The following is a 25209-nucleotide window of genomic DNA, read 5'->3' on the forward strand; positions in this document are numbered from 1 at the left end:
CTTGCCTGTGCCAGATGTCCCAAGACTGCTGTTAAAATTACCCCCTTGCAATCAAGGTTGCAGGCTAGGATGTAATCGTAATAATTTCAGCAACATATGACCCTATTATTTCATGACTTTTGACTGTACAAAGGGGAGAGCAAATAATATATATATGGTTACATACATACATACATATATAGTTAAGTTGGTTTGATAAAAGGCCAATGTCAAGTTCAACCCCTCTAAATGAACCCCAATGCATATATATATATATATATATATATATATATATATATATATATATATATATATATATATATATATATATATAGAAACAACAACAAGAGATCCTCTGCACTCACCCATTATCAATATATAGAACATTAAGACATTCGGTGCATTTAAGCTACTAAGAAATGCCCTTCCCTTTAAGCAAAACAGGGATTGTTTGTCCATATATTGCAATATACTTCAAGCTGGCCAACTGCGTCAAAGTCATCCCTTTTGACCAGTTCCTACACTGACTTATGCGATTCATTAAGAATTCTACTGCTTCAATATACATTTAGCCAAGGGACTAAGTTTTACCTGCAACTTACTTGCTTTCAAGGTTAAAACCCCCATATGGTTGCCCTTTTATTGGCTCCACTGGGATCACCTGACTGCAGCTGGGAGGGGTGGGAGCTACAACAAGGAGCTGGCCACTGCTCCTGTATAAGCTATAGCAAAAAAAGGGAAAGTTGTGCTCAACCACTAAATTTTAAACCATTAGGCGGGGGTGCAATGAGGTTGTGACCACGAAATACATAGAAACAACAACAAGAGATCCTCTGCACTCACCCATTATCAATATATAGAACATTAAGACATTCGGTGCATTTAAGCTACTAAGAAATGCCCTTCCCTTTAAGCAAAACAGGGATTGTTTGTCCATATATTGCAATATACTTCAAGCTGGCCAACTGCGTCAAAGTCATCCCTTTTGACCAGTTCCTACACTGACTTATGCGATTCATTAAGAATTCTACTGCTTCAATATACATTTAGCCAAGGGACTAAGTTTTACCTGCAACTTACTTGCTTTCAAGGTTAAAACCCCCATATGGTTGCCCTTTTATTGGCTCCACTGGGATCACCTGACTGCAGCTGGGAAGGGTGGGAGCTACAACAAGGAGCTGGCCACTGCTCCTGTATAAGCTATAGCTTGTTGTTTCTATATATATATATATATATATATATATACACACACACTTTTAACAACCTTTCTATACACCTACATATATAAGCTATATATATATACACCAATATCTATGCTAAACTGTAGATTTTTGTATCACAATAGCCTTGGATATTATGCTTGTTCAGAAAATTATCCAATCCCCTCTAAAAGGCATTAACAGAATCTGCCTATACAACAGCACTAGGAAGGGCATCCCACAACCTCAATGCCCTCACCGTGAAAAACCACCTATGCTGCTACGCTACCACCCAGAACCATGTCTTGCCCTTCTGACCTTGTACATGCTCCTGATCAGCAAAATGCAGCTTGCAAGTGAATTTTAATGAAGAGCATCCTATCTATTTCCAGATATTTTAGAAGGATATTTCTCTGGCAGGTGACCATTTCACACTGACTAATATGTAAATGTCTTCTCTCCACATGCAGTGTAAATGTAGGTTGTGGGCCTGCAGAGGAGCGCGTGTTACTTACTGGGCTACATGCGGTGGCAGACATATACTGTGAAAACTGCAAAACAACACTTGGCTGGAAATATGTAAGCATTGTTTGTCAAGCATGCTCCTAAATAGAAAGGTATAATGCACCTAGGAACTTGCTAACGCCCCAAGTGTACATAACCTACCTTGCCCCATGCTTTCCTGTTATACTGTTTTGTGTTGTATACTTTGCAGCATTTGCATGTTTAATACAATATCCCCATATTTAATAAAAGGCACCAAGTTTGCCCAAAATCAGTAACCCATAGCAAACATTTAGATGTTTGTTGAGTTACTGCTTCTAAGCAAACCTAGCGCCATATGTGTTTAAAACAAGTGTTACACACACACACACACACATGAATATTATGGCTGTTAGCTGAAATGTCTAAAGTTACTGCATAACAGTTACCACATGTATTCCTTCATCCAAGGGGGAGGCAGCCTGTAAGGCTGATGCCAGACGTGGCGTAGGGCTAATATTTTCGGCAAGCGGAAAAACGCTTGGCGAAAATTCAGCCCTACGCCTGCTACTTGTGCCTGCACCCGATGAATGAGATACGCTTGGGTGCAGGCACATGTAGCCGATATACGCATGAAAACGCGAGAGAATGCAAAGTCTCGCGTTTTCATGCTTATATGTGCCTGCACCCGAGTGTATCTCATTCATTCGGGTGCAAGCACAAATAGCAGGCGTAGGGCTGTATTTTCGGCAAGCGTTTTTCCGCTTGCCGAAAATATCAGCCCTACGCCACATCTGGCATCAGCCTTACACAGGCAATTGTGGTGGGCAGTGGAAGGCCTAAATGACAGTAGTTGCCACACCTGCTACTTGATTACCACTTTGCCTAAATGAGTGAATTCCGACCATCCAAATGTATATCCAAACCTAATAATATAAAACTGTTCAGTCTGGGGTCAGTATGATGGATAATCAAACAACTGTCCTGTTTTTAAAATTGCACCTGATGGTGGGAACTATTCACTCTTGGTGTGGTTTATGCAATCTGCCTCTGATTTGTCACACAATGTGTGTTATTACAGGTGCACAACTTATTTTCCTAAAACTCCAGAAACCACCTTGTGTACATTGGGGATGTAATGTTTCTTTTCTTAAAATGCATAGTTCTGCTTCAAGGAATGACTTTGGTTGTTAATTTATTATTTCAAATGTATTTTACTATTTCACATTACAATGTCTACATAGAAAGGCAAACAGTAACTAATTATTTCCTAAAGTAAATAACAACTAGATCATATTTTCAAAATACCAAATAGCATTTTAGTAGCATCTGAGCTACTATCTGCTATAGTTTATATGGCTAAATGACAAGTGCAGTCAGCCCCTGCTAGGAATTCATAAGCTGCCTGTGACAGTACCTGCTTGTCCTTCATAAAGAACCCACTTTATGCATGTATCAGCTGGCAACACTGGGAATAGCATGCAGTGGAGCGTGCAGATGCAACTCACTATGGCAGAGCTATGGAAACATTGCTGGCAAAGTATGCAGTGCCATGCAAAATATCATCCCCTTGACTAGTACTTTCATTTTACTGAAATACAAATCCCACACCAAGATGGCACTTTCTGTGATATTTTAGTTTCATTCAGTAAAACAGATTTAGTTTTTTAATGTAACATTTTTTACAACAGAACAGAGCCACCTTTTGAGCAATATAAGCTCTAATTATTTTGGGTTGAATCCATGTCAGCATTGCTCACTGGCACTTAATGGTAGATTTTCTCCATGTTATTCAGGTTTGTTAGAAACTCCTGTGCCCCTCAATTTTTAAACAGTCGTAATATAACATCTTCTGAGCTTTAGTTTTTTAGCTTGTTTTCAACAATTTTTAATAAGTGAAATACAGCGGTTTGTATGAAAGTTTATTAATGGGATTGTAGGTGAAACTAAAGTATGGGTGGAGAACAAAACAAGGGGAATGGAGAAAAATCAATAAATAATGACTGTCTACACCAGCCAGAATTGTAAGAAAATGTAAATGCAAAAATAGAAAGGTTTATTACTCAATGTTTCGGTCTCACACAGAAATCTTCATCTGGAATGAAAAACAAAAATATATATATAATTTTTTTTTTTTTACTAGGAACATGCATTTGAAAGCAGCCAGAAGTATAAAGAAGGAAAGTACATCATTGAATTAGCTCACATGATCAAGGATAATGGTTGGGATTGAAGTGAAGATCCTTACGAGAAGCGAAGTCTCGGAATAACATTCAGCTGACCGTTATATCCTTAGAATGAGCGAGTTACTGAGTGCTTGGTTTCATATGATTCAGAGGCTGTGCCGCATGGAGCATCCTCTCACCCACAATCCATCATTCTTGGTGAATGGCCTCTAAATTTCTGACACTCTGTCTCTTTGCTTTGTACCCCTTTGTGAGTTGCCTTTGGCCTTGTCCTGCTCTTTTGTAGAGTTGGCTAATGGAAAGCATCAGGAGCCTTATAGCCCAATCTCTTCTTTTTACTCTGTAGAGTTTATTTGATGCTATGTGTGTAATGGCGTAAAGAAAGTGGCACATCGGGGGGTGGGTGTGTGGGGATAAAAAAAAAAGGAAGAAGTAGTAGGAAATAGTGGAAGGAACATGCAATATCATAGACGTCCTGCAAGTATGTTTGAATGTATCGAATGGAGAAATACACCTCACTGCTTGCTTTCAGCCAATATCTGTGAGTGGCATAAGCAGTGTTGTCTAGTAAATACTTACCTTGAATATAACCAAAAAATACCTGGATCTTAAATTCACTGACCAGGTCACATGTATCTGTAGCCAGGCTGCAATCATAACATAAAAATGAGAAATCATCAGCTTCTCAGATAAGGTACCCTACTAACCCTTTGGTATCCATAGGGTTTCTTTTAGGAGCAATGTTTGACGATCATCATTCTGGCTACCTTCAAGAGTAGTGTTTAACATGTTTTTGTTTTGTCTTTGATCTTTATTTCCTTTTTGGCACCTTCAACCCTGCACCTTATACTGTTAGTTTTCTGTCCTGCAGTAACAATAGAATCATGGGTAAAATATGAGGAGTTCTTGACTTCTCTATAAAGCATACTGGGCACCAACTTAATTTTTGACTTTACAACATGTATTATTTTTCTGTATATTAGATAAAAGACATACATTGAGCTATAATAATTATAAAACAGTGTGCACAACATAAAAACCCAAATTAGGACAGAAAAGGATATGATTGCTTTATAAACAATTATGGGATCAATAATAATTTATTTTTTATTGTTTTTTTTGTCATGAATCATGAACAATATAACAAATAATTTTGATGACTCTACATCTTTGCAACAACATCCAGCAATGGTCTTTGGTAAGATTAAAAAAAAGGTTTTTAAAACCCCAGCCCTTTGCAGAATTGCAACTAACAAGAAGGGGCATTTCAACAGGAAAAACTAACGCTAGTCTTAAATGGACATTAATATATTGATTAGTTAATATCCGGGGTCCCCTAATCACATTTTCTAAGACTTATACATGTGTATAACGAGATTTAAAAGAATGACATGCCTAAATGGGCAGGGGCAACACACTCCATGATAATGAATTTACTGCTTGAATCTTAAATTGGTCACAATGACTTATTTTTCAATGCCTCCAGCTAGATTTAAGCATATATATCAGATTACTAGCAACACTTGATATAAGTCTGGGTTATAATTAAGCCCTCATGGTATGTGAGACTTGTAATACTGATATAACACAATGCAGCTGCAACATTTTTATTTGGAAGTGACTTGGGCCCTTTACTAAAAGTTTTCAAAATGTCTCTTGTAGACTCCCACATATAATACATTACTTAATATAACTTTATTATTTTTGAAACTGAGAGGAACGTGAGAAGAAAACCAAAGCATGCATTTTGTTTTATCAGCAGGCCCCCTTATAAAACAAATTAGCAATCTTTATATTAAAATGTGCTTTATTCCTTCATCATTTTCCTTAAATAAATATTTATAAGCAATGAAAGAGGAGGTAGTTAAGCAAATTGTACACATTCTGCACTATGTTGTCTTTTCATTTTCTGTGTAATGTTATACATTCTGTTCCACAAGCAGTTATCTCCATCACCTGTCACTATTCTTTTGGCTCCTCCGCCCTAAGAGTGCACTAGTTCACAGAATTACAGAATTCTAATTGCTGGTAAAAGATTATTATGCTTAAGCTTAAGACAAACATATTGTCCATGCACAGTGTTAAAGTAATGTGATGAAATTGCATTATAGTCCTGATCAATTTAGGAATAAATGTATTTATAAGAGGTTACATGAACAACTTAATTCACCAGTTTATATATTTGGTAAATGAAATAGCATTATACATAAGGTTCAGTGTAATGTAGGATTTTCTACTTTACATATTGGATGTTATGGTGATTGTCCTTTTTATATTACTTTGGACTGAGGCTTATGAAGATCTCTGATACATTATGTGACATCTGAGAAACAAAATGCAAGTATAAGAATCATAGTTTATAGAAAATAATTTTTACTGTGGAGAAATTGCTAGGAGGTTATCACTTTACTACATTAAGAGATGCAACAGCTGTTAGCTTTTACATTCTTGTTGGGGCCCTAAGGAAGTGTAATTATCTGTAATGTTTCACACTGCTCTCCTTTCTGGTTTTACATGACATAAAAACTAATATGATATTATCGGCTTTACTCAAGTTTATGCTGACCCCTTAGTGCACAAAAATAAAGTTTAGTGAAAGGACAAGCCAAAAGAATATTTGGATATTAAATTTTATAATATATTATATGGCAGTTGATGGATTCCATCTGTACACTGGCATTGATGCCACACAAAGGCAGAGCTTGCTTGGTGGCAAATAAAAGGCTATTGTCTATCCACAAATATTTACATTGATTAAAGAATGTTTTTTGAAGTACCTTAGTACTTAACTTATAACTCCAAATTGAAACACTTACCTTTTTGTTTGTCTTCAGTCATAAAATTACATTGTAAAGTAAATTGCAGCACTTTATGTAGTAGACTGTGCCTTTTTAAGGACGGCAGGGAATTTGGAAAGCCATTAACAGGACCTGTCACTGTCATATGTAAAATTTACATATATGTAGGTTAGGAGATATTATCCCTGTTCAGTATATCTTGCATAATTCAGGGGACTGTGGCATTAGAATATATTGTTCTGCTGTAGCCTACAGAAGCAAACAACATTTAGTCTGGAGATTCTGAATGCCGACCCTTAGGGGCACATTTACTAACCCACGAACGGGTCGAAATAAGTCCGATTGCGTTTTTTTCGTAATGATCGGTATTTTGCGATTTTTTCGTATTTTTGGCGATTTTTTCGGCGTCTTTACGAATTTTTCGTTACCAATACGATTTTTGCGTAAAAAACGCGAGTTTTTCGTAGCCATTATGAAAGTTGCGTAAAATCTGGCGATTTTTCGTAGCGTTAAAACTTGCGCAAAAAGTTGCGCTTTTTTCGTAGTGTTAAAACTTACGCAAAACTTCGCACCTTTTACGTTTTAACGCTACGAAAAAGGCGCAACTTTTCGCGTAAGTTTTAACGGTACGGAAAAATCGGGCGATTTTACGCAACTTTCGTAATGGCTACGAAAAACTCGCGTTTTTACGCAAAAATCGTATTGGTAACGAAAAATTCGTAAAGACGCCGAAAAAATCTCAAAAAATACGAAAAATTCGCAAAATGTTCGTTTTCAAGTCGGAACTTTTCCAATTCGGGTCGGATTCGTGGGTTAGTAAATCAGCCCCTTAGTACTGCCAAAAAACGAACCCCATGATTTAGGTAGCAATTGTCCAGTGAGCAGGACAATTGGCTCAGACTTCGCTTTGTGGTTCATACATGGTAATATAAATATTGTCTTGTTCAGACTGAATTCTAAACACACTCTCTTTCTGTATGACCCCAAGATTTGCACATTCCAGACTTGAATCATTTGTGGGGAACAGAAAAGAGTATTGGGGCAACTTGTCTCTGGCTCATTTTTATTCTGAAATTGATTGGTTGTACTCAAGGCCTGCACATTGCAGCAGATTTCTAGTTCTGTCCTTAGGTTGTCAAGCCAATAATGAAATATTATATTTGTTCCAGTGTCCTTTTAATAGAAGATGCCACTTATATATAAAGTACAATACAGGAGTCATATAGCTGAAAGCATGTATAGTTTGGCCAAATAGATTTTAATGGAAGTGAAAATAAGGGAGGTTCCTTATCACTTCCTGGTGTGCTTACTATACCCGAGCTTAAAGATAGGAGACATCATCACATCAGATATTTTCTCTGTACAAACTATCTGCACTCAATGTGTGAAGCATTGGATATAACAATGGTCTGGCATGACATCAGAAAAATGATTTAGCATTTTTACAATCTGGTATGGCATAGTTTAGTTTTGAGTATTGTTTGCAGGAATCCTATCCCACAAGGAAAAGCTGTACATATAGAGGGGTTAAATGCAGTGATTGGATGAGCTGCTGCAGAACTAAACCCAGTAACCCCTAGTATTTTACACTTCGCAGAACTTGAGGGGGATGCTGGGTGTTTTAGCTCATAAGAGATTAATACCAGCCAGAAATGTTTTGTGTTTGGTCCTTAGACTGGTTGACCTTTGTATGAATTTTTATCCCTTCAATAAATCAACCCACAAAGGTATTTATATGTTTTTTAATTACAGCCTCTTTTACTTCCATCCATATCTAAATATAGTACATATATACATATACAGGTATGGGATCTATTAACCAGAATGCCTTTGACCTGGGATTTTTCCAGATAAGGGATCTTTCTGTAGTTTGGATCTCCATACCTTAAGTCTACTAAAAAATAAATAAAATTTGAATATACCCAATAAAAATTGTTTTGCCACCAATATGGGTTCCTGCAGCCGAGTAAGGATCAAGGTACTATTGTATCTTTACAGAAAAAAAACAAATCATTTAAAAAATGTAAATTTTTTGCTTAAAGCGAACTTAATAGGAGATGCCCTTCCTCTAATTTGGAGCTTTCTGAATAACGGGTTTCCAGATAAGGGATTCTATCCTTGTAGTACAAATTCTATTTCAGGATTCTTCTTCTGAATATTTCTGCTGCTGCATATCTTCGCTTTCCTTCTATCTGAACATAGCCTTGCATCCACATGTTTATTTTGGAATTCCCTGCAGACCCATCTTGGAGGGAATCTATTAAGCCCCATCAATGCAGTGTGGGGTTTACTCATTAGATTTTATTACCACTATTGATCTACATATGTCAGGAAGGGAGGTATAAGGACCTGGATATTGCTTAGCCTACCGCTGATCTAAATATATTTAGAGGTCACAGAGGGCACATTTTGAGAGCTGTGAAAGCTTGTATAAATTATATATAATGTTTATCATTTGCCTTTTTTCCTTACTAGTTATATTGGGCCGCTTTATACTCTCATTCAGCTCAAATACTGATTCCTCACTAAAGGGCATTTTTTCAAAATGTGAGTTTAGAGCTAAATACGTACCTATGTTCTATTCATTCCTATGGGATTTTTAGAAGCGTATGTATTAATGTGTGAAAGTTAGAATTTACCAACTGATGAACATGCTTATTACAATTCCATAGTAATTAATACAATGTGGGTGTGCTTTTATGTATTTAGCTCTAAATTCACATTTTCATTTTGATAAATCTGCCCCTAAATGTTTCCTTACCAAAGCTTTTTATAACTAAGTGCCCTTTAGTGAATTAGTAAGCTTTCAGCTTATTACTTCTGCGAGTGATAGATAAGAAAAATGATTTACCCTTCTTAGAAATCACGCTGCTAAGAATGTAGAGTGTGTTCTGAGAAAGTGTGGATAGCATATAACTCATTTTGATCAATATATCACAAGGCCTCTATACCATGTCTTTTTCTTTAGATAGAACAGCTTTGTTCTTAAAAGTAATGTTCATCCTATAGAGAAAGCAAAATGAGCCACACAACACAGAATGCCTCATTGGGGTGTCTCCTGGCTAGTTTTGTTTCCCTTTACATGTTTAATTTGAAATACTAAAATGCAACTTGGGCCACTACTACGGTGGCCATACACCGTATGATCCGCTCGTTTGGAGAGGTCGCCAAATGAGCAGATCTTTCCCAATCTTCTCCCGATGTGCCCACCAAGGGTCAAACGATCTAATTAAAATGGCAAGTATATTCGCTGAATTCATTTTACCAGTAGATAAAACCTTGTTTCTACCATTTCCATCACTGTAGGCCAATGACACACCACATAGCTGGATTGCCACAAATCTTCTTTGTTAATATCTACGTGATCCCACATTAAAAACCACTTCTGATGGCTTCCCATTACTGTCAATTGAAAGCTATCGGATTGTCTCATTGCATCTGTTGTTTAAAACAAAGAAACCCAAGGCTCTTGATAGTAAGGCAGTTAGTATTAGTCTTTCATGTTAAATTGCCACAATATTCCTGTTTGTGGCCCAGCAGCCCCATGTTATATATAGTAAATAATGTACTCCCTGTTGTAAAATATAAGAATATTATATTAGTCAGAGAGGAGTTCCATGACCATATAAATGCATTAGACTGATGGTAAGGTGACTTGTAAGAACCTCATATTTTACAACAGGGGATATATTATTTATTATAATACACAAGTTTGTGTGAGTCCGTGATGAGAATTAAGGTGGCCATACACGGGCCGACTATAGCTGCCGATATCGGTCCCTTGGACCGATTCGGCAGCTAATCGGCCCGTGTATGGGCAGGGCAGAGCGGCCTGGCCGACCGATATCTGGCCTGAAATTGGCCCCAGGGCCAAACGATCGGATTATTTTTTTTTTTACCTAAATGCTCCCCGATATCGCCCACCCGTAGGTGGGGATATCGGGGGAAGATCCGCTCGCTTGGCTACATCGCCAAGCGAGCGGATCTGCTGGTGTATGGCCACCTTTACATTACTAAGCACTGCTCTTGTATACCATATATAAATATATAAGCAAATTACCAGTGCACCAGATTAGTAATTTGCCTTTGATAAAAGCAAATATTCCCCATATAGATTAGCAGTTATATATCTGGAGAAAAATGTAAACAATATTTAAAAGAAAATTATATGTTAGTGATTTATTGCCTATACATTTAAATATCATTTATATATTTTTGGACACCTAGGGGCTGATTTACTAACCCACGAATTCGAATCCAAATTGGAAAAATTCCGATTGGAAAACGAACATTTTGCGACTTTTTCGTATGTTTTGCGATTTTTTCGGCGCCTTTACGACTTTTCGGAAATTATCGCGACTTTTTCGTTACCAATACGATTTGCGCGAAAAAACGCGAGTTTTTCATAGCCATTCCGAAAGTTGCGATTTTTTCGTAGCGTTAAAACTTGCACGAAAAGTTGCGCTTTTTTCGTGGCGTTAAAACTTAAAAGGCGCAATGTTTTGCGCAAGTTTTAACACTATGAAAAAATCGCAACTTTCGGAATGGCTACGAAAAACTTGCGTTTTTCCGCAAAAATCGTATTGGTAACGAAAAAGTCGCGATAATTTTCCGAAAAAAACGCAAAATACCGATCATTACGAAAAAAACGCAATCGGACGCATTCGGCCCGTTCGTGAGTAAGTAAATGGGCCCCCTAGGGAGGCATGGACCAAATGTTATTGAACCTGTTTATACATATATAGGATCCATAATCCAGAAAGCTGTTATCTCTGAATCTCTGAATTGCAGGAAGGCCATCTCCCATAGAGTCAAATTTAGGCATATAATTCTAATTTTTATGATTTCCTTTTGCTCTGTATTAATAAAACAGTACATTGTACTTGATCCCAACTAAGCTGCATGAATCCATATTGGAGGCAAAACAATCCTAATGGGTTTATTTAATGTGTGTATGATTTTTTTCATAGATTTAAGGGGACGGAGATCCAGATTACAGAAAGACCCCTTATTTGGAAAACCCCAGGTCCTGAGCATTCTGGATAATATGCCTGTACAATATGTGGAATACCAAACTTCAGCATTATCACATTTACAATTTTTCTGTAGTCTCCCGTCATTATCCTTTCATGTAATGTTTCTGCATATTTAGCAGAAAATGCTAGAATCACTTATGCACTCTTTTTTTACCCTAAAGCAGACACTTGCTGATTTTGATTGAATAAAACCCTATGTATTAGTTAAAACGGGTGGCTACTTATTTGAAAGAAAGTTCATTTACAAGTATCCAGCTGTTTCTAGTTAATTGTATATAAATCCAAAAATAAATAACTGGAATCAAATCTAAAATCTATTTTGTAAAACAGAATAGAATAGAAGGAAAGAATAGAGCGAATGAGCCATAGGATAATGTAAATGAGCTAGAGTGCCAGTTTCTTTCAGATCTAAAGGTATCCATAAGGATTTATCCAATCTCTAAACTTTCCACACGTGTTTTTCTACTAAAGACTAAACTGCAGTTTCTTTCACATTTGGCAAATTGAAATGACACTATAATCTTTGCATTATCAGAAAAGCACACTTGATGTTTGTAGGCACGTGTCTGTTGCACACAATGGAGGCTTGTACATTAGTTATAAGTATGCAGGACTGTGAAAAGCACCAAGGCTGATGTTTGTTGGCTCTAACTCAGCACAAAGCTGATTTTGTGTAAAAGCTGCCACTGTACTTAGACCTGCTAGGCAGTGAAATCTACTGCTATGTGCTTGCTGTAACAATATGAATACAAAAATCATTTCAGTTCAAACTGTGGAGCATTTTAGGAAGACTTTTACATCTCTTACATTTATTAATCCTGATATTTTTATAACCATACTTCATATTTTAAGCTTTTAGAAAACAGGTTAGTAATCCACAGCACACAGTACACAACCAAGGTTACAAATATATTTTTCTGCACCTTCGTATATGAGCTGCTTCTGCCACATGTGCATTGTAAGAAAGAAATCCCTAATCTGTTCATTGCATTGGTTTTTGTTTTATTACAAATTGGATAAAGTTAATGGTATTAAAAAAGTAGGGAATCTGACCTGTTTGCTATAACTTTGAGGGCACTCTAATGATAAAATACAACTACTTCTCAACTGAGTTGAGTGTGTGTGTGTATATACATTGTGTGTATTTATATATATATATATATATATATATATATACTTATATTTGCGTATATTTAGAAACATGCAATGTTTGTACTACACAACTATAAAATGTTCTTTACTTCACCCCCTGTTTTCTAAACAAGTAGGGTGACCCTTTGCAATTTCTGACTGCACTGCTGTACTGTGTCGATCAAAACAACTGGTTGAGACAAGAAATAGGAAATAGTTGCCTGTTAAAAACAACAATAGTCCTTAAGACAAAATCCTCTTTCATGTGAAAATAAAAGCTTTTGTATCATTAGTGTACCTTTAAATGATTGAGGGGCCAGAGGAAATGTATGTGTTGAGTATTTAATACTTGGGTTTTTTTTTTTTTAATTTTGGAGATAAAGTTGTGAGGCTCATGCATGTAACACAAGCCTTCTTTAAAAACTTTAATTCACTTACGGGGTTAAAGAAAAACAAAAATTCTATCTTACAAGAATAAAAATCAGATACCTGCGTGTATTGCTTTTGTGTTTACAATATGTGTGTACTTTTTATTTTTGCTTATGAGTTTATCAGGTCATGTTTTCAATGTAATTGTTTGTCATCATGTTTTGTGTAAATGTACATAGTTATTCAGTATTAGAGAAAAGTGCATTATTTCTGTCATTTACAATGTGTTTGGTGCTCATTTGAGAGAAAATAAAAATTTTCAAATATTCAAAAACATTGCTTGTTTGCATAATTTAACTTTAGACATTTTAATACAAGGAAATGCAGTAGTAAAGCATGTGCTGTAATTAGGGATTGACCATTGCATACACCTCAAGCTCCAATGTATTTTGACTTGCATGTTTCTTAAATACATTAATGGTTTAGATGGGGAGACAATTGTTCTGAGATTCCCAATCTGTGGGGCAAAAAGTAGTGAATGGGAATGCATCCTGATAAATAGCTTGTAGGTTAGTTAAAGGAACAGTAACACCAAAAAATGAAAGAGCTTTAAAGTAACAAAAATATAATGCACTGTTGCCCTGCACTGGTAAAACTGGTGTGTTTGCTACAGTAACACTACTATAATTTATATAATAAGCTGCTGTGTAGCCACAGGGGCAGCCATTCAAGCTGGAAAAAAGGAGAAAAGGCACAGGTTACATTGCAGATAACAGATAAGTTCTGTAGAATACAATAGTGTTTTATCTGTTATCTGCCATGTGCCTGTGCCTTTTCTCCTTTGAATGGCTGCCCCCATGGCTACATAGCAGCTTATTTATATAAATTATAGTAGACTTTCTGAAGTAAACACACAACTTTTACCAGTGCAGGGCAGCAGCACATTATATTTTAGTTACTTTTATACACTTTCATTTTTTGGTGTTACTGTTCCTTTAAGGTTGTAAATCTGTTATTGGGTAAAGGGGCTGGTTAACAAAGGCTGGGGGCATATGCCACCTGGATTGCTCAAATGCTTAGTTACAAGCAAGAAAATATAGATTGACAAAGTGAAAAAAATGAAATTAAATCCTAGTGATGGACTACAACTTACAACATTCTTCATCATAGGTCAAAGTGAAAAATTTACCTGCCACTGGTATTTCCCAAGTCAGTCGTACCAGCACTTCACCAACAGGTCACTGGAAAAGAAAGGGTAAACTCAGACTATAAGTACATGGCCTAATTACCTTTGCTCCAGGGGGTTGCTCGTTTCTTTCCCTGGTGCCTCCAAATGCTACCGGCAGGGATCACTATGGAGGGGGACCTGTGAGTGGGTCATGTTACTTGCCTGTGTCTTAGTTACTTTTATGGGCAATAACACTGGTGGTTCAGTGTGGTTTCCCTGCTATGCTGCTGTGTGTGGGGGGACATTTCAGATGCTGGCAAAATGGCACTAATCCATTACCCGAAAGCACGGCCTCGTGAGCAAAGTACTTTTTACTTATTCCTTTTCTTTATACGGCATTCTGACTTTGCTGTTGTTTAGATTCCAGCTATGGACCAGTCGACTCTAGGAAGGGATCACTGCCCGGGGATTCTGGCTAAGCTCAAGCAAATTTTTATTTGTATAATTTGTTGTAGTGGGGAGCAAGCTAACAAATACTTTTTTCTTGTGACCTCTCTGCTGAAGCCCAGAATATTGACCCCCAGCATTCTAAAAGGCAAACTACTGCTGACCCTCAGTTGGATGCCTTACTTTCACAGGCAGTAGTTCAAGATGCAGAAAGCCTCATCAGCTGTGGCCCCCAGGAGATCTAAAAGGGCCAGGGAGGTGTTATATGACTTGTCAGAAGTCTCTGAGATGGAATTATATGATCTGATTGATAATTAGTCTAATATTTCTGAAGAGGGTGGAACCTTTTTAGAAGAGAAATATGGCCTAGACTCAGCAGCAGTGGATACTTTCATTAAAAAGTGAGAGGTGTTAAATCTAAAGGAAGAATTGCTTAAAAGTACTTTGCCCAACAACTTGTTTCACTCGTTTCATTTCCAGTCCATGACTTCATTAAGGAGATCAATTCAGAATAAAAGAAGATAGAGAAGAGAGTAGTTATACAGGGGAAATTCTCCAAGAAATATCTGGTGGAGGAGGCTAACACCAAATTGTGGGCTAATCCTCAGGGGGTGGGCACAGCTGTGGTACATTTTATTTGCGACATGTACTTACAATTATGTTGGGTTGAAAAACCACACAAATGTTCTTTGACTTCAGCTTATTCTTCCGCTTTTTATGTTGGGTTGAAAACTCCAACCTACTGTTCTTCGACTTCAGCTTATTCTTCCGCTTTTTCTTATTATTATTCTTAGCGCCCCCCATTTTCTAAACGCTACTCCTCCTACAGTTTTAGGGGTACAACACCCACACTTACAGATTTGAAGCTACACCCCCCCAAACTTGAAGGTTACGCAAGGTTAGAAAAAGTGGGCGGGGCCACCAAAAGACAATCACATTTCTTTCACTGCTTTCAGTGGGGAAATTTTAACTGCTGCCATTCTCACATGTTTAATGTCAGGGTCCCCAAAGTTTGTCACTGGGTGACTATGTTCCAAGTTTAGAAAAGTGGATGAGGCCAACAACAGCCAATCAGATTTCACCTATTTACTTTATATATATATATACATATATAGACTTCATATCTTTAAATTTAAACTGCTGCTATTCTTTAAATATTAATACGAAGGTCCCCAAACTTTGCAGAGCTAGTCAGCAGGTAACTGTTGTTCAGAGTTAGGAAAAGTGGGTGGAGCTATCAACAGCCATTCAGATTTAACTATTGATTTTCAATGGAGGGTCACTAGGGGACTGCATTTTTAGGTTTTTGTGGGTGGAGCCACCAACAGCCAATCATACTTCACCTATTGATTTTTTTGGTTTAAATTTAAAATGCTGCCTTTCTCACACTATTTATGTCAGGGTTCCCAAACTTGCACAGTCAGTCACTAGCTGACTACGTATTCAGGGTTGGAACAAGTGGGCAGAGCCACCAACAGACAATCCTTTTCCACCCATTAAATTTCATTGGTTTATATTTGAATTGATGCCATTATTTAAGTATTAATTCCAGGGTTATTAAACTTTCCAAAGTTAGAAAAATGTGGATAGAGCTACCAACAGCCAATCACAATTCACCTATTTACTTTCAATGGTGAAGTGTAAAATGCTGTCAGTCTCACAATTTTTATGCCTGAGTCCCAAAACTTTGCAAAGTTGGTCACTGGGGGACTCAAGTTCAAAAATAGGAAAAGTGGGTTGGGCCACTAACAGCCAATCAGATTTCATCTATTTAATTTTATTGGTTTAAATTTAAAATGCTGTCATTCTCACACTATTTATGCCAGGGTGTCCACTGTTTGTCACTGGGTGACTCAAGGTTAGAAAAAGTGGGCACACCCACCAACCACCAATCACAATTTACCTATTGACTTTTAATAGTTTACATTTAAACTGCTGCCGTTCTTTAACTATTAATCCTAGGGTCCCTAAACTTTGCAGAGTTAGTCACTGGGTAACTGCAGTTCCAGGTTAGAAAAATTGGGCGGAGCTACCTACTGCCAATCAGATGACTTTCAGTGGGGAAATTTAAGTTGCTGCCATTCAAACACTATTAAAACCAGGGTCCCCAAACTTTTTTTATATAACTGTGGTCAAAGGTTTTTCAACCCAATATGAAGTTTGTTCTCAAAATTCCCTTTCTAGTTTTAGTTTAACACTAAGTTAGTTTAGTTTTCTATCCAGTGACCTGTAGGGTAGGGAATACCCATGCTGGAAAATGCTGCCATGAAAGATGACAAATAAAAATTACAGTAAGTAGTAAATCTTTAATGATTGGGGTTGTGGCTGCAGACACTGCAAAACTGAGCAGGTGTATAAAGGAGCATATTTTACAAGTATTATTTAGCTTCTCCTTAAAGTGATACTGACACTTAAAAAACTCTTCAAAATATTGATGTATATAAAAAGGTCATGTTACCTATTGGTCATGTTGATCGTTTTTTACTGATAGGGCTGCTTTTGTATGTGCTTGAAGTTCCTGAACCTGACTGTTCTGCCAACCTGACTGTCCCTTTTTTAGCCTGTCAGTTATAGCTTCTAATGTTAACGAACTACTGCTGCACAAATATGGCAGCCCCCTCACAAAGGAACATGAACCTTTAACAGGTAATTTAAAAGCAAATACTTTTAAGGCAAAATTATAAATGATATCTCTTTAAAGGGTATCACATATGAGACCTTTTTACATTTTTACGTGGCACTTAACATCAGCATCAGGCTATAATTGAGTTCTTGTGATTGAATTTGTTGCTTGAGTTTGTTGAGTTTGTTGCTCTCTCAACAAAACCAGACCTGCAAGAAATAGAAAGAGACAGTAGGTAGGCTTGCCATCTGTTCTTTATTATGAGTACAACATTACAGAATAAAAATAGGCAATGAGAGGTGTGAAGAACTATGTTACATTTTTCAGACTAATGTATTTACAGGTGTAACAACAGGGGGCTGACCGAGCCCTTAAAGGGGCCTGGGACTATAGAGGTTGCAGCGTGACCCTTAAGCAATATTTTAATATATGGATGGAGTCCCTCTTTGCCAAGTTAAGGGATCTTAAAAGATTTTTTTTTTAAGTTAAGGGATCTTTAAAAGTGTAGCCACCCAGATATTACATTAGACTTAAAAGATAGTTGTAAATCATCTCTATAAATAGCTTTAATAATATTTCTGTGTCCAAAACAAATAGATCTGCAATAAATAAAGGAGGTGTGGAAAAATATATTACTTTTAACTGTATATACATTTATAGATAAAAAAGAATGATTATTTATTAGTTGATTTTTCCTGTTCCCTACTGCTGCCTCCTCTAATGCTTTGCCTTTAGCATATTATAAAGCAGACACAGACAGCTCCTGAATAATTGATGGGGTTATTGACTGCTCCTAAAGAAGACTTGTGCAAAAAGAGCTTGTGCAGTGATTGTAAGAGCTGGCTCTATTATTAGCTGCTAATGGACAATGATATTCAATAAACAATGGCATTTTAAAAGCTCCAACTCTTTCTTAGCTTGCTGCTAATCATGGAGAAGATATATGATACAAGTTTTCTCTCAGGAAAGGAATGACTTATTCTAGTACAATTAAAAAGGGGTATTCTTAAAAAAGGAACAGTTATGTAATATAAAATGCACGCATAATGAATGGTGAGCAGTTGCTCATAAGTAGTGACTGTAAGTAATGTGAAGGGTTTAATCACCATATATATATATTAAAGCACTGCATAATTTGATGGCACTATATAAATAAATGATGATGATGATGATATATATATATATATATGTTTTTCCTGCTGCAATTTTCCCTGGGAGAATTTATGTTTAAAATACTTCTGGGTAATTTACATTGACCGTAATGGGGATTGCCCAAAAGCTGCCCCCAGTCAGTGATGGCAGTTTAGTTATTGCAAGAATGGTGGTCCATCTGCAGCGTCCAATGAAAATTATTGGTTGTAGCAACATGCAGACAAACATATTCAATAGGGAAGACACTTCAGTTTGTCAGGTTTGGTCACATTTTTTCCAAGGGTAAGAGTAGGAGGTAAAATGCCCAGAAATATCTTACCTGCCTTTACTCTGCCTTTTTTGGACTTTACAGAAATCAGAAAAGTTTCAGAAATGTAAAATAATTACTTATTTCTGTATTCTTAGTGGTTAACAAATGAATTGATAAAAACAATTCTATATTATCCAGGTTAGCAGATTGATATTTGTAAGATCAAGCAAACTAGTGTTATTTCATATTGAGATTTACGTGCAGTCTCAACTTATTTGCATGGAGTGTGATTATAGGCTGTGCCTATGTTTGTAAGCTATAAGTTATGGAGGGTTCCTCAAAGAGTGTGTGTCTAGATACACAGGCCCTTAGTGTACACATCAACAAACCGCGTTGTCTAGATAAAATTTAGCAAGCACTGCTGTATAATGTGAAGTGATAAGCTCACCCAGTAAATTATGTGGTCCGGGTGTATAAACCCTGTACCCTCCACCTCCAACACACGACTTCAAAACAGTCCTGGCAAAATTATTGGGAAATACACTCTCAAAGACAAATGGTGGTCCAGGTGCAGCGCCCTGAACCCGTAGCCTGAGGTATTAAACATTGGGCACCTACCGCTGTGGAGCTGCACAGTGTGTAACTTGTGGAAGTATACAAGTATCTCAGAGCGTGATCAGTAGTAGTACAGGAAGAATTTTTGGTGTTAGGCAATTTATAAACTGTAATTTGCGTTTTGTAGTTTATGTATTAACATGTCTAAAGTGTGAAGTGCAATATGTGGGCTGTACAACAAGAAAATTAAAATGTAGAATGCAAGAGCATATCAATCAGATTGTCTCCGAGTGTACAACTACACCGGTATAAAGGCATTTTAAAGAATGCAATAGTGGAGATGTGGCATGTTTAAAAATACAGGGAGTTGAGAGGTTATTTCCCTCTAACAGGAGAGGTGACATAACGTCTAGGCTCCTTTATAGGGAAGCATATTGGATATTTCATTTAGATACTCGGCAGCCAAAAGGTTTGAATTTAAAATTTGATGTAATGTGCTGTGTTTAACCAAAAGGTGGTGCTGCTGGGCTCAGTTTGGCTACATTCCCTGAGGTTTTATGGATAACGTTAATTGTATATATTTCGCAACATTGTATTTATTGATTATACTTGTATATATTTTGTTTAAAATGTAGCAATGGATGCATTCCAGTTTGAAATTGTTGTATCTAACTTTACAACTTTTATCTATACACTGACATTAGCAATACTAATTGTAGATTTTAGTACCACAATAGCCTTGGATATCATGCTTGTTCAAGAACTCATCCAAGCCCCTCTTAAAGGCATTAACAGAATCTGCCATCACAACATCACTAGGAAGCAGTGCCGGGCCAAGCCAGCCAGGCAGGGCCGCTATCAGAAATCACGGGGCCCCTCACAACAAAATTTTCAGGGCCCTCCTCCTCCTCCCACGCCCTGCCCCCTAATGGCCCCTCCCCCAGTGACCCCTCCCATCAGTACAAAGGACACACAAACATTGGTAGCCAGTGCCCCTAAAACATTGGTAGCCAGGGCCCCCTAATACATTGGTGCCCAGCAACAGTGTCCCCTAATACATTGGTGCCAAGAGCAGTGCCCCCCTAGTACATTGGTGCACAGCAGCAGTGCCCCCCTAGTACATTGGTGCCAAGAGCAGTGTCCCCCTAGTACATTGGTGCCAAGAGCAGTGTCCCCCTAGTACAGTGGTGCCCAGCAGCAGTGCCCCCCTAGTACATTGGTGCCCAGCAGCAGTGCCCCCCTAGTACATTGGTGCCAAGAGCAGTGCCCCCCTAGTACATTGGTGCCAAGAGCAGTGTCCCCCTAGTACATTGGTGCCCAGCAGCAGTGCCCCCCTAGTACATTGGTGCCCAGCAGCAGTGCCCCCCTAGTACATTGGTGCCAAGAGCAGTGCCCCCCTAGTACATTGGTGCCAAGAGCAGTGTCCCCCTAGTACATTGGTGCCCAGCAGCAGTGCCCCCCTAGTACATTGGTGCCCAGCAGCAGTGCCCCCCTAGTACATTGGTGCCAAGAGCAGTGCCCCCTAGTACATTGGTGCCCAGCAGCAGTGCCCCCCTAGTACATTGGTGCCAAGAGCAGTGCCCTCCTAGTACATTGGTGCCCAGCAGCAGTGCCCCCCTAGTACATTGGTGCCAAGAGCAGTGCCCCCCTAGTACATTGGTGCCCAGCAGCAGTGCCCCCATAAGTCAGTGTGCCCCGCGGCCCCCCCTAATACATCGGTGCCCAGCAGCAATTTTACTTCTGCTCTTCGGCGGCTTCTCCAGTGGCTTCAGCAGCATCTTCGTATCCATCACGCGCGACGCCTCTGCACTTCTGCCTACACGCGAATGCACACAGGCCCTTTTATAAGGTTGCGCCCCGTGCGTACTGACGTCACCCGTACACACGGGGCGCAACCATCTAGCTGACCAATCACAGGGCCCGGATTTTATTAAAGGGGGCCCGAGCTACTAAGAAAACTGTAGCACCGCCGGGCCCCCTTTAAAAGTAAAAATTGCCCGGGCCCGGGACAGCTGTACCCGCTGTGCCCCCCTGATGGCGGCCCTGCAGCCAGGCACCCTAGGGAACCAGGTTGCTTGGCCCGGCCACCACCAACACCCCCCCCCCCTCGTGTGCACCGTCGCATACACGCACAGGCGGCGGGGTTACCAGGACTGCTGCACAGTGGGGGGAAAGGGTCCAGAACCGGTGGTAGGTGACAGAATAGGTACCTGTCTGGCGCCCCCCCCCCACTATTGCGCCTAGGCAGGAGCCTCTTCTGCCTACCCCTAGTTCCGGCCCTGCTAGGAAGGGCATTCCACAACCTCACTGCCCTCACCGGAAAAAACAGCTACACTGCTTCAAATGAACGTTCAGTTTCTCTAATATAAAGGGATGGCCTCTGGCGCGCTGATACTTTTTATGGGAAAAAAGAAAATCCCCTATCTGCCTATAAATTTACTTCAAAAGTCTGTGTCTACCAGTGGGAGTTCATTTTTGAAATCACAAAAAAAACCAGTGGTTATGATCTCTTTGGTGCCAAGTTTTGGGGCTCATAAACCAGTAATCAGGTTTCATGTTAAAGGAACAGTAACACCAAAAAATGAAAGTGTTTTAAAGTAATTGAAATAAAATGTACTGTTGCCCTGCAATGGTAAAACTGGTGTGTTTGCTTCAGGAACACTACTATAGTTTATATAAATAAGCTGCTGTGTAGCCATGGGGGCAGCCATTCAAGCTGGAAAAAAGGAGAAAAGGCACAGGTTACATAGCAAATAACAGATAAGACACCATTGTATTCTACAGGGTTTATCTGTTAGCTGCTATATAACCTGTGCCTTTTCTTCTTTTGAATGGCTGCCCCCATAGCTACACACCAGGGTTTATATAAACTCTAGTAATGTTTCTGAAGTAAACACACAATTTTTACTAGTGCAGGGCAGCAGTACATTATAGTTTATTTCTTTAAAATATATACATTTTTTGTGTTACTGTTCCTTTAAGTTTAAACTTATCTTTTATGTGTTGGAAATTATATATTCATTTTTGTTAAAGCTGCATTATGGAATCATGTATTATTTCCCATCAATAATTCAGTTGGACATATAATACTTCTTTTATCACCAGCACTTTGTGAACTGTATTCTGTTATTAGAAACAATGTAGGGGAAACAATTTTAAAATAAACAATAGCATCAAACAGGATAGGCATCTGAAAATACTTTAATATTGTTACTCTTGCTGCTGTGTGCTTTGTGCCATCCAATTTTAAACTTACAGTTATTAATTAATACATTGCATCCTTATTAATTAATGGTGGACAAGTAATTGGTTTTGGATTGCATCCTGCCTGTTAGATGGGTTTGCAATTATGTGATTCTGGGTGCACTCAGATTGCATCATGTCAAAAAACCAGACTGACAAGAGACCCCCATTGACATAAATGGGGGTGTGACTTGCAGCGCAATTCAATGAATCTCATAAAATTTGTAGCTTGCAAACTCATACTTACAGAGCCAGGCTCACAGAGAGGATCTATTTCCCACAGAAAAGACCAGCTCACCAGAGGCCACCCCTTTAGAATAAAGGAACAGTTCTTTCATTTGTAGGTGGTTCTTCATGTTGAAGGAAGTTATGTTGTGATGGCAGATTCTATTAATGCCTTTAAAAATGGCTTGGATAAATTATTGAACATGCATAAAAATATTAAAGGCCATTGTTACAGTTAGTAATAGGTCTTATAGGAATAGATCTAGGTATAACTATGTAACTAATTATATAACTTTGTATTGCTCTTTTTTATTACAGAAGTATAGTTATGTTAGAATAGGTCTCCTTATTAATTTGTATAAGGGGAGCTATGTTACAATAATGTCAAGGGGCCAAATTACCCATAGCAACCAATCATCAATTCATTTTTCTTCCTATTTTGCTATTCTCTCCATAGCATGAAGCTTTATTGTGCAAATATGCATATTCCATTACTTACAAGAATTTAAATTAAGAAAGATTTAACAAGGTTTTTTTACACTGTTATAGACCAGGCTGCAGACAGTTAGTCAGTGTTTAACTGTGGTTAAGAATAAATTATTGATAACAGATATAGTACTGACGGATGTTTATATTTTGTTGCAGAAAAAGGGAGGATTGGGGGGGTGAAAGAAATACAGCAAAGGAAATATACAACAAGTCTGACAGAATTTAGCTCTTGTATCTGGGTGTATTGGGTGCAATGTCTGTTTCATCAGGGCACCATTCTGTATGAATATGACAGTATTATTCTGTCCCTCTATAAAGTTAAAGGATAAAGCTGTAGTTTCAATAGAGTAATCCTTGAGCTCACAGTGACCAATAATGAAGAATACATAGCTATTTCTCTGGTGTTTTGAGGATTATTGATGGTGTGCACAAAACATACCAATGATTCACACTCTGCATAGCAGGATACTTAGTAGGTTTTGTTAGTTCCTTATTGTGATTTCATTAATAAAAGAGATGTAAGTTGTTCATCCTTTGTATGGAGAGTGAGATATAACACCTATTTAATCATGTTAAACTAGCTTTTAGGGAACTGGAACTGACAAACATAAACCATGAAGGCAATTTTTGTAAGGTGGCAGTGAGTTTATACAAATAAAGAGCAGCACAGTTTCATGTTGTCTACAACAAATCTGAAGCCCTTTATATTCTGATGTTGTACTGTATGATCCCAATGATCCACAGAAATAATAATAATGTGTATACTTTACCTTAATGCCCCTACTCAAAATTCTCATGTGCAACTTCTTTTCACTCTTCTCCCACCTTTACCACTGCTTACCCTTCTAATGTACTGTTTCTTGCATTTTTCCTTTTATTGTCTCTTTCACTCTCACACTTGCCAATACCACTACCATTTCTTCAAAATCTTCTACCATTTCATTACTCTATGTTTGCTTTATTCACATTCCTTCAGTTTTCTTTATTGCTTTATATATTACAAAGCAACTCCCTTTTAACCACCCCTCTGTTGCCCTTTCATTTTTCTTCTAAGAACTGATATATTGACAATGTGTGAATTCTTTGCAAGAGTTTATATATACAATGCAATTAGATATACCCAAAAACATATTACACTATAATTGTGTGCAAAAGGGCAATTATTTATGACCTTTTTTATGTTCATCCATCTCTGTTTATGCCTGAAGGGCCAATCAAATTCAATGACAGAACCACGTGTTGACATCAATGTATTTCTTACGGATAGCGTGCAGAGCATTCTGCTGCTGTACAGATTCTTGCAGGGCTCACACACTGCAGGTGAATATGTCAACATAGATTACGATGCCTTTCCTAAAAGATATTTATGAAAACCGAATCGCTCAAAAATCACTGACACTAATCTGGAACATTATTCCTAACATGTTAAAACACCAATGCTGCCTGGCAGTTTTGTAACCTGCCCAATTGGCATCATCATTGTAGCCCTTCCTCCAAAACTTAGATTTTTTCAGAAACATATACTGAAACTGTAGGCTAAGTAATAGGGGTCTTAATTAAAGGGGACCTGTCACCCACACATAAAAAAACTGTATAAAGTCCTTTGTAAATTAAACATGAAACCCCCCCAATTTTTTTTTTTTTGTCATCCATACTTGTAATAAATGTATTTTAAAATCTAATCTGTCAGTCATATAATGCTTGCCCTGCCTCTATGCCTGAGGCAGAGAGGAGGAGCAGGCAATATATGATTAACAGATTTTTCATTACACTTACTTTAACTTTCCATTTAGCACTTCTTAGGTGTTGCATAGATGGTGAATACACAAGATTTTGGGGATACAAAACTTTCCTCAATAAAAGCGTCCACAAAATG

General features: G+C 38.0%; 1 protein-coding gene across 1 annotated transcript in view; it reads left to right on the forward strand.

Moving 5' to 3' along the window:
• The window catches only part of ypel2 (yippee like 2), a gene marked incomplete in the record, with an annotated part of 38156 nt that extends 24641 nt beyond the window's left edge, over positions 1-13515 (forward strand). The window contains 5 exon segments of the mRNA NM_001102689.1: positions 1649-1757; positions 3805-6791; positions 6792-6945; positions 7479-12913; positions 12950-13515. Coding sequence (NP_001096159.1) covers positions 1649-1757; positions 3805-3894 — 199 coding nt within the window.
• Between the last annotated feature and the right edge of the window lie 11694 nt (positions 13516-25209).

The sequence above is a fragment of the Xenopus tropicalis genome, chromosome 2 (assembly GCF_000004195.4).
Source record: "Xenopus tropicalis strain Nigerian chromosome 2, UCB_Xtro_10.0, whole genome shotgun sequence".
NCBI classification, from domain to species: Eukaryota; Metazoa; Chordata; class Amphibia; order Anura; family Pipidae; genus Xenopus; species Xenopus tropicalis.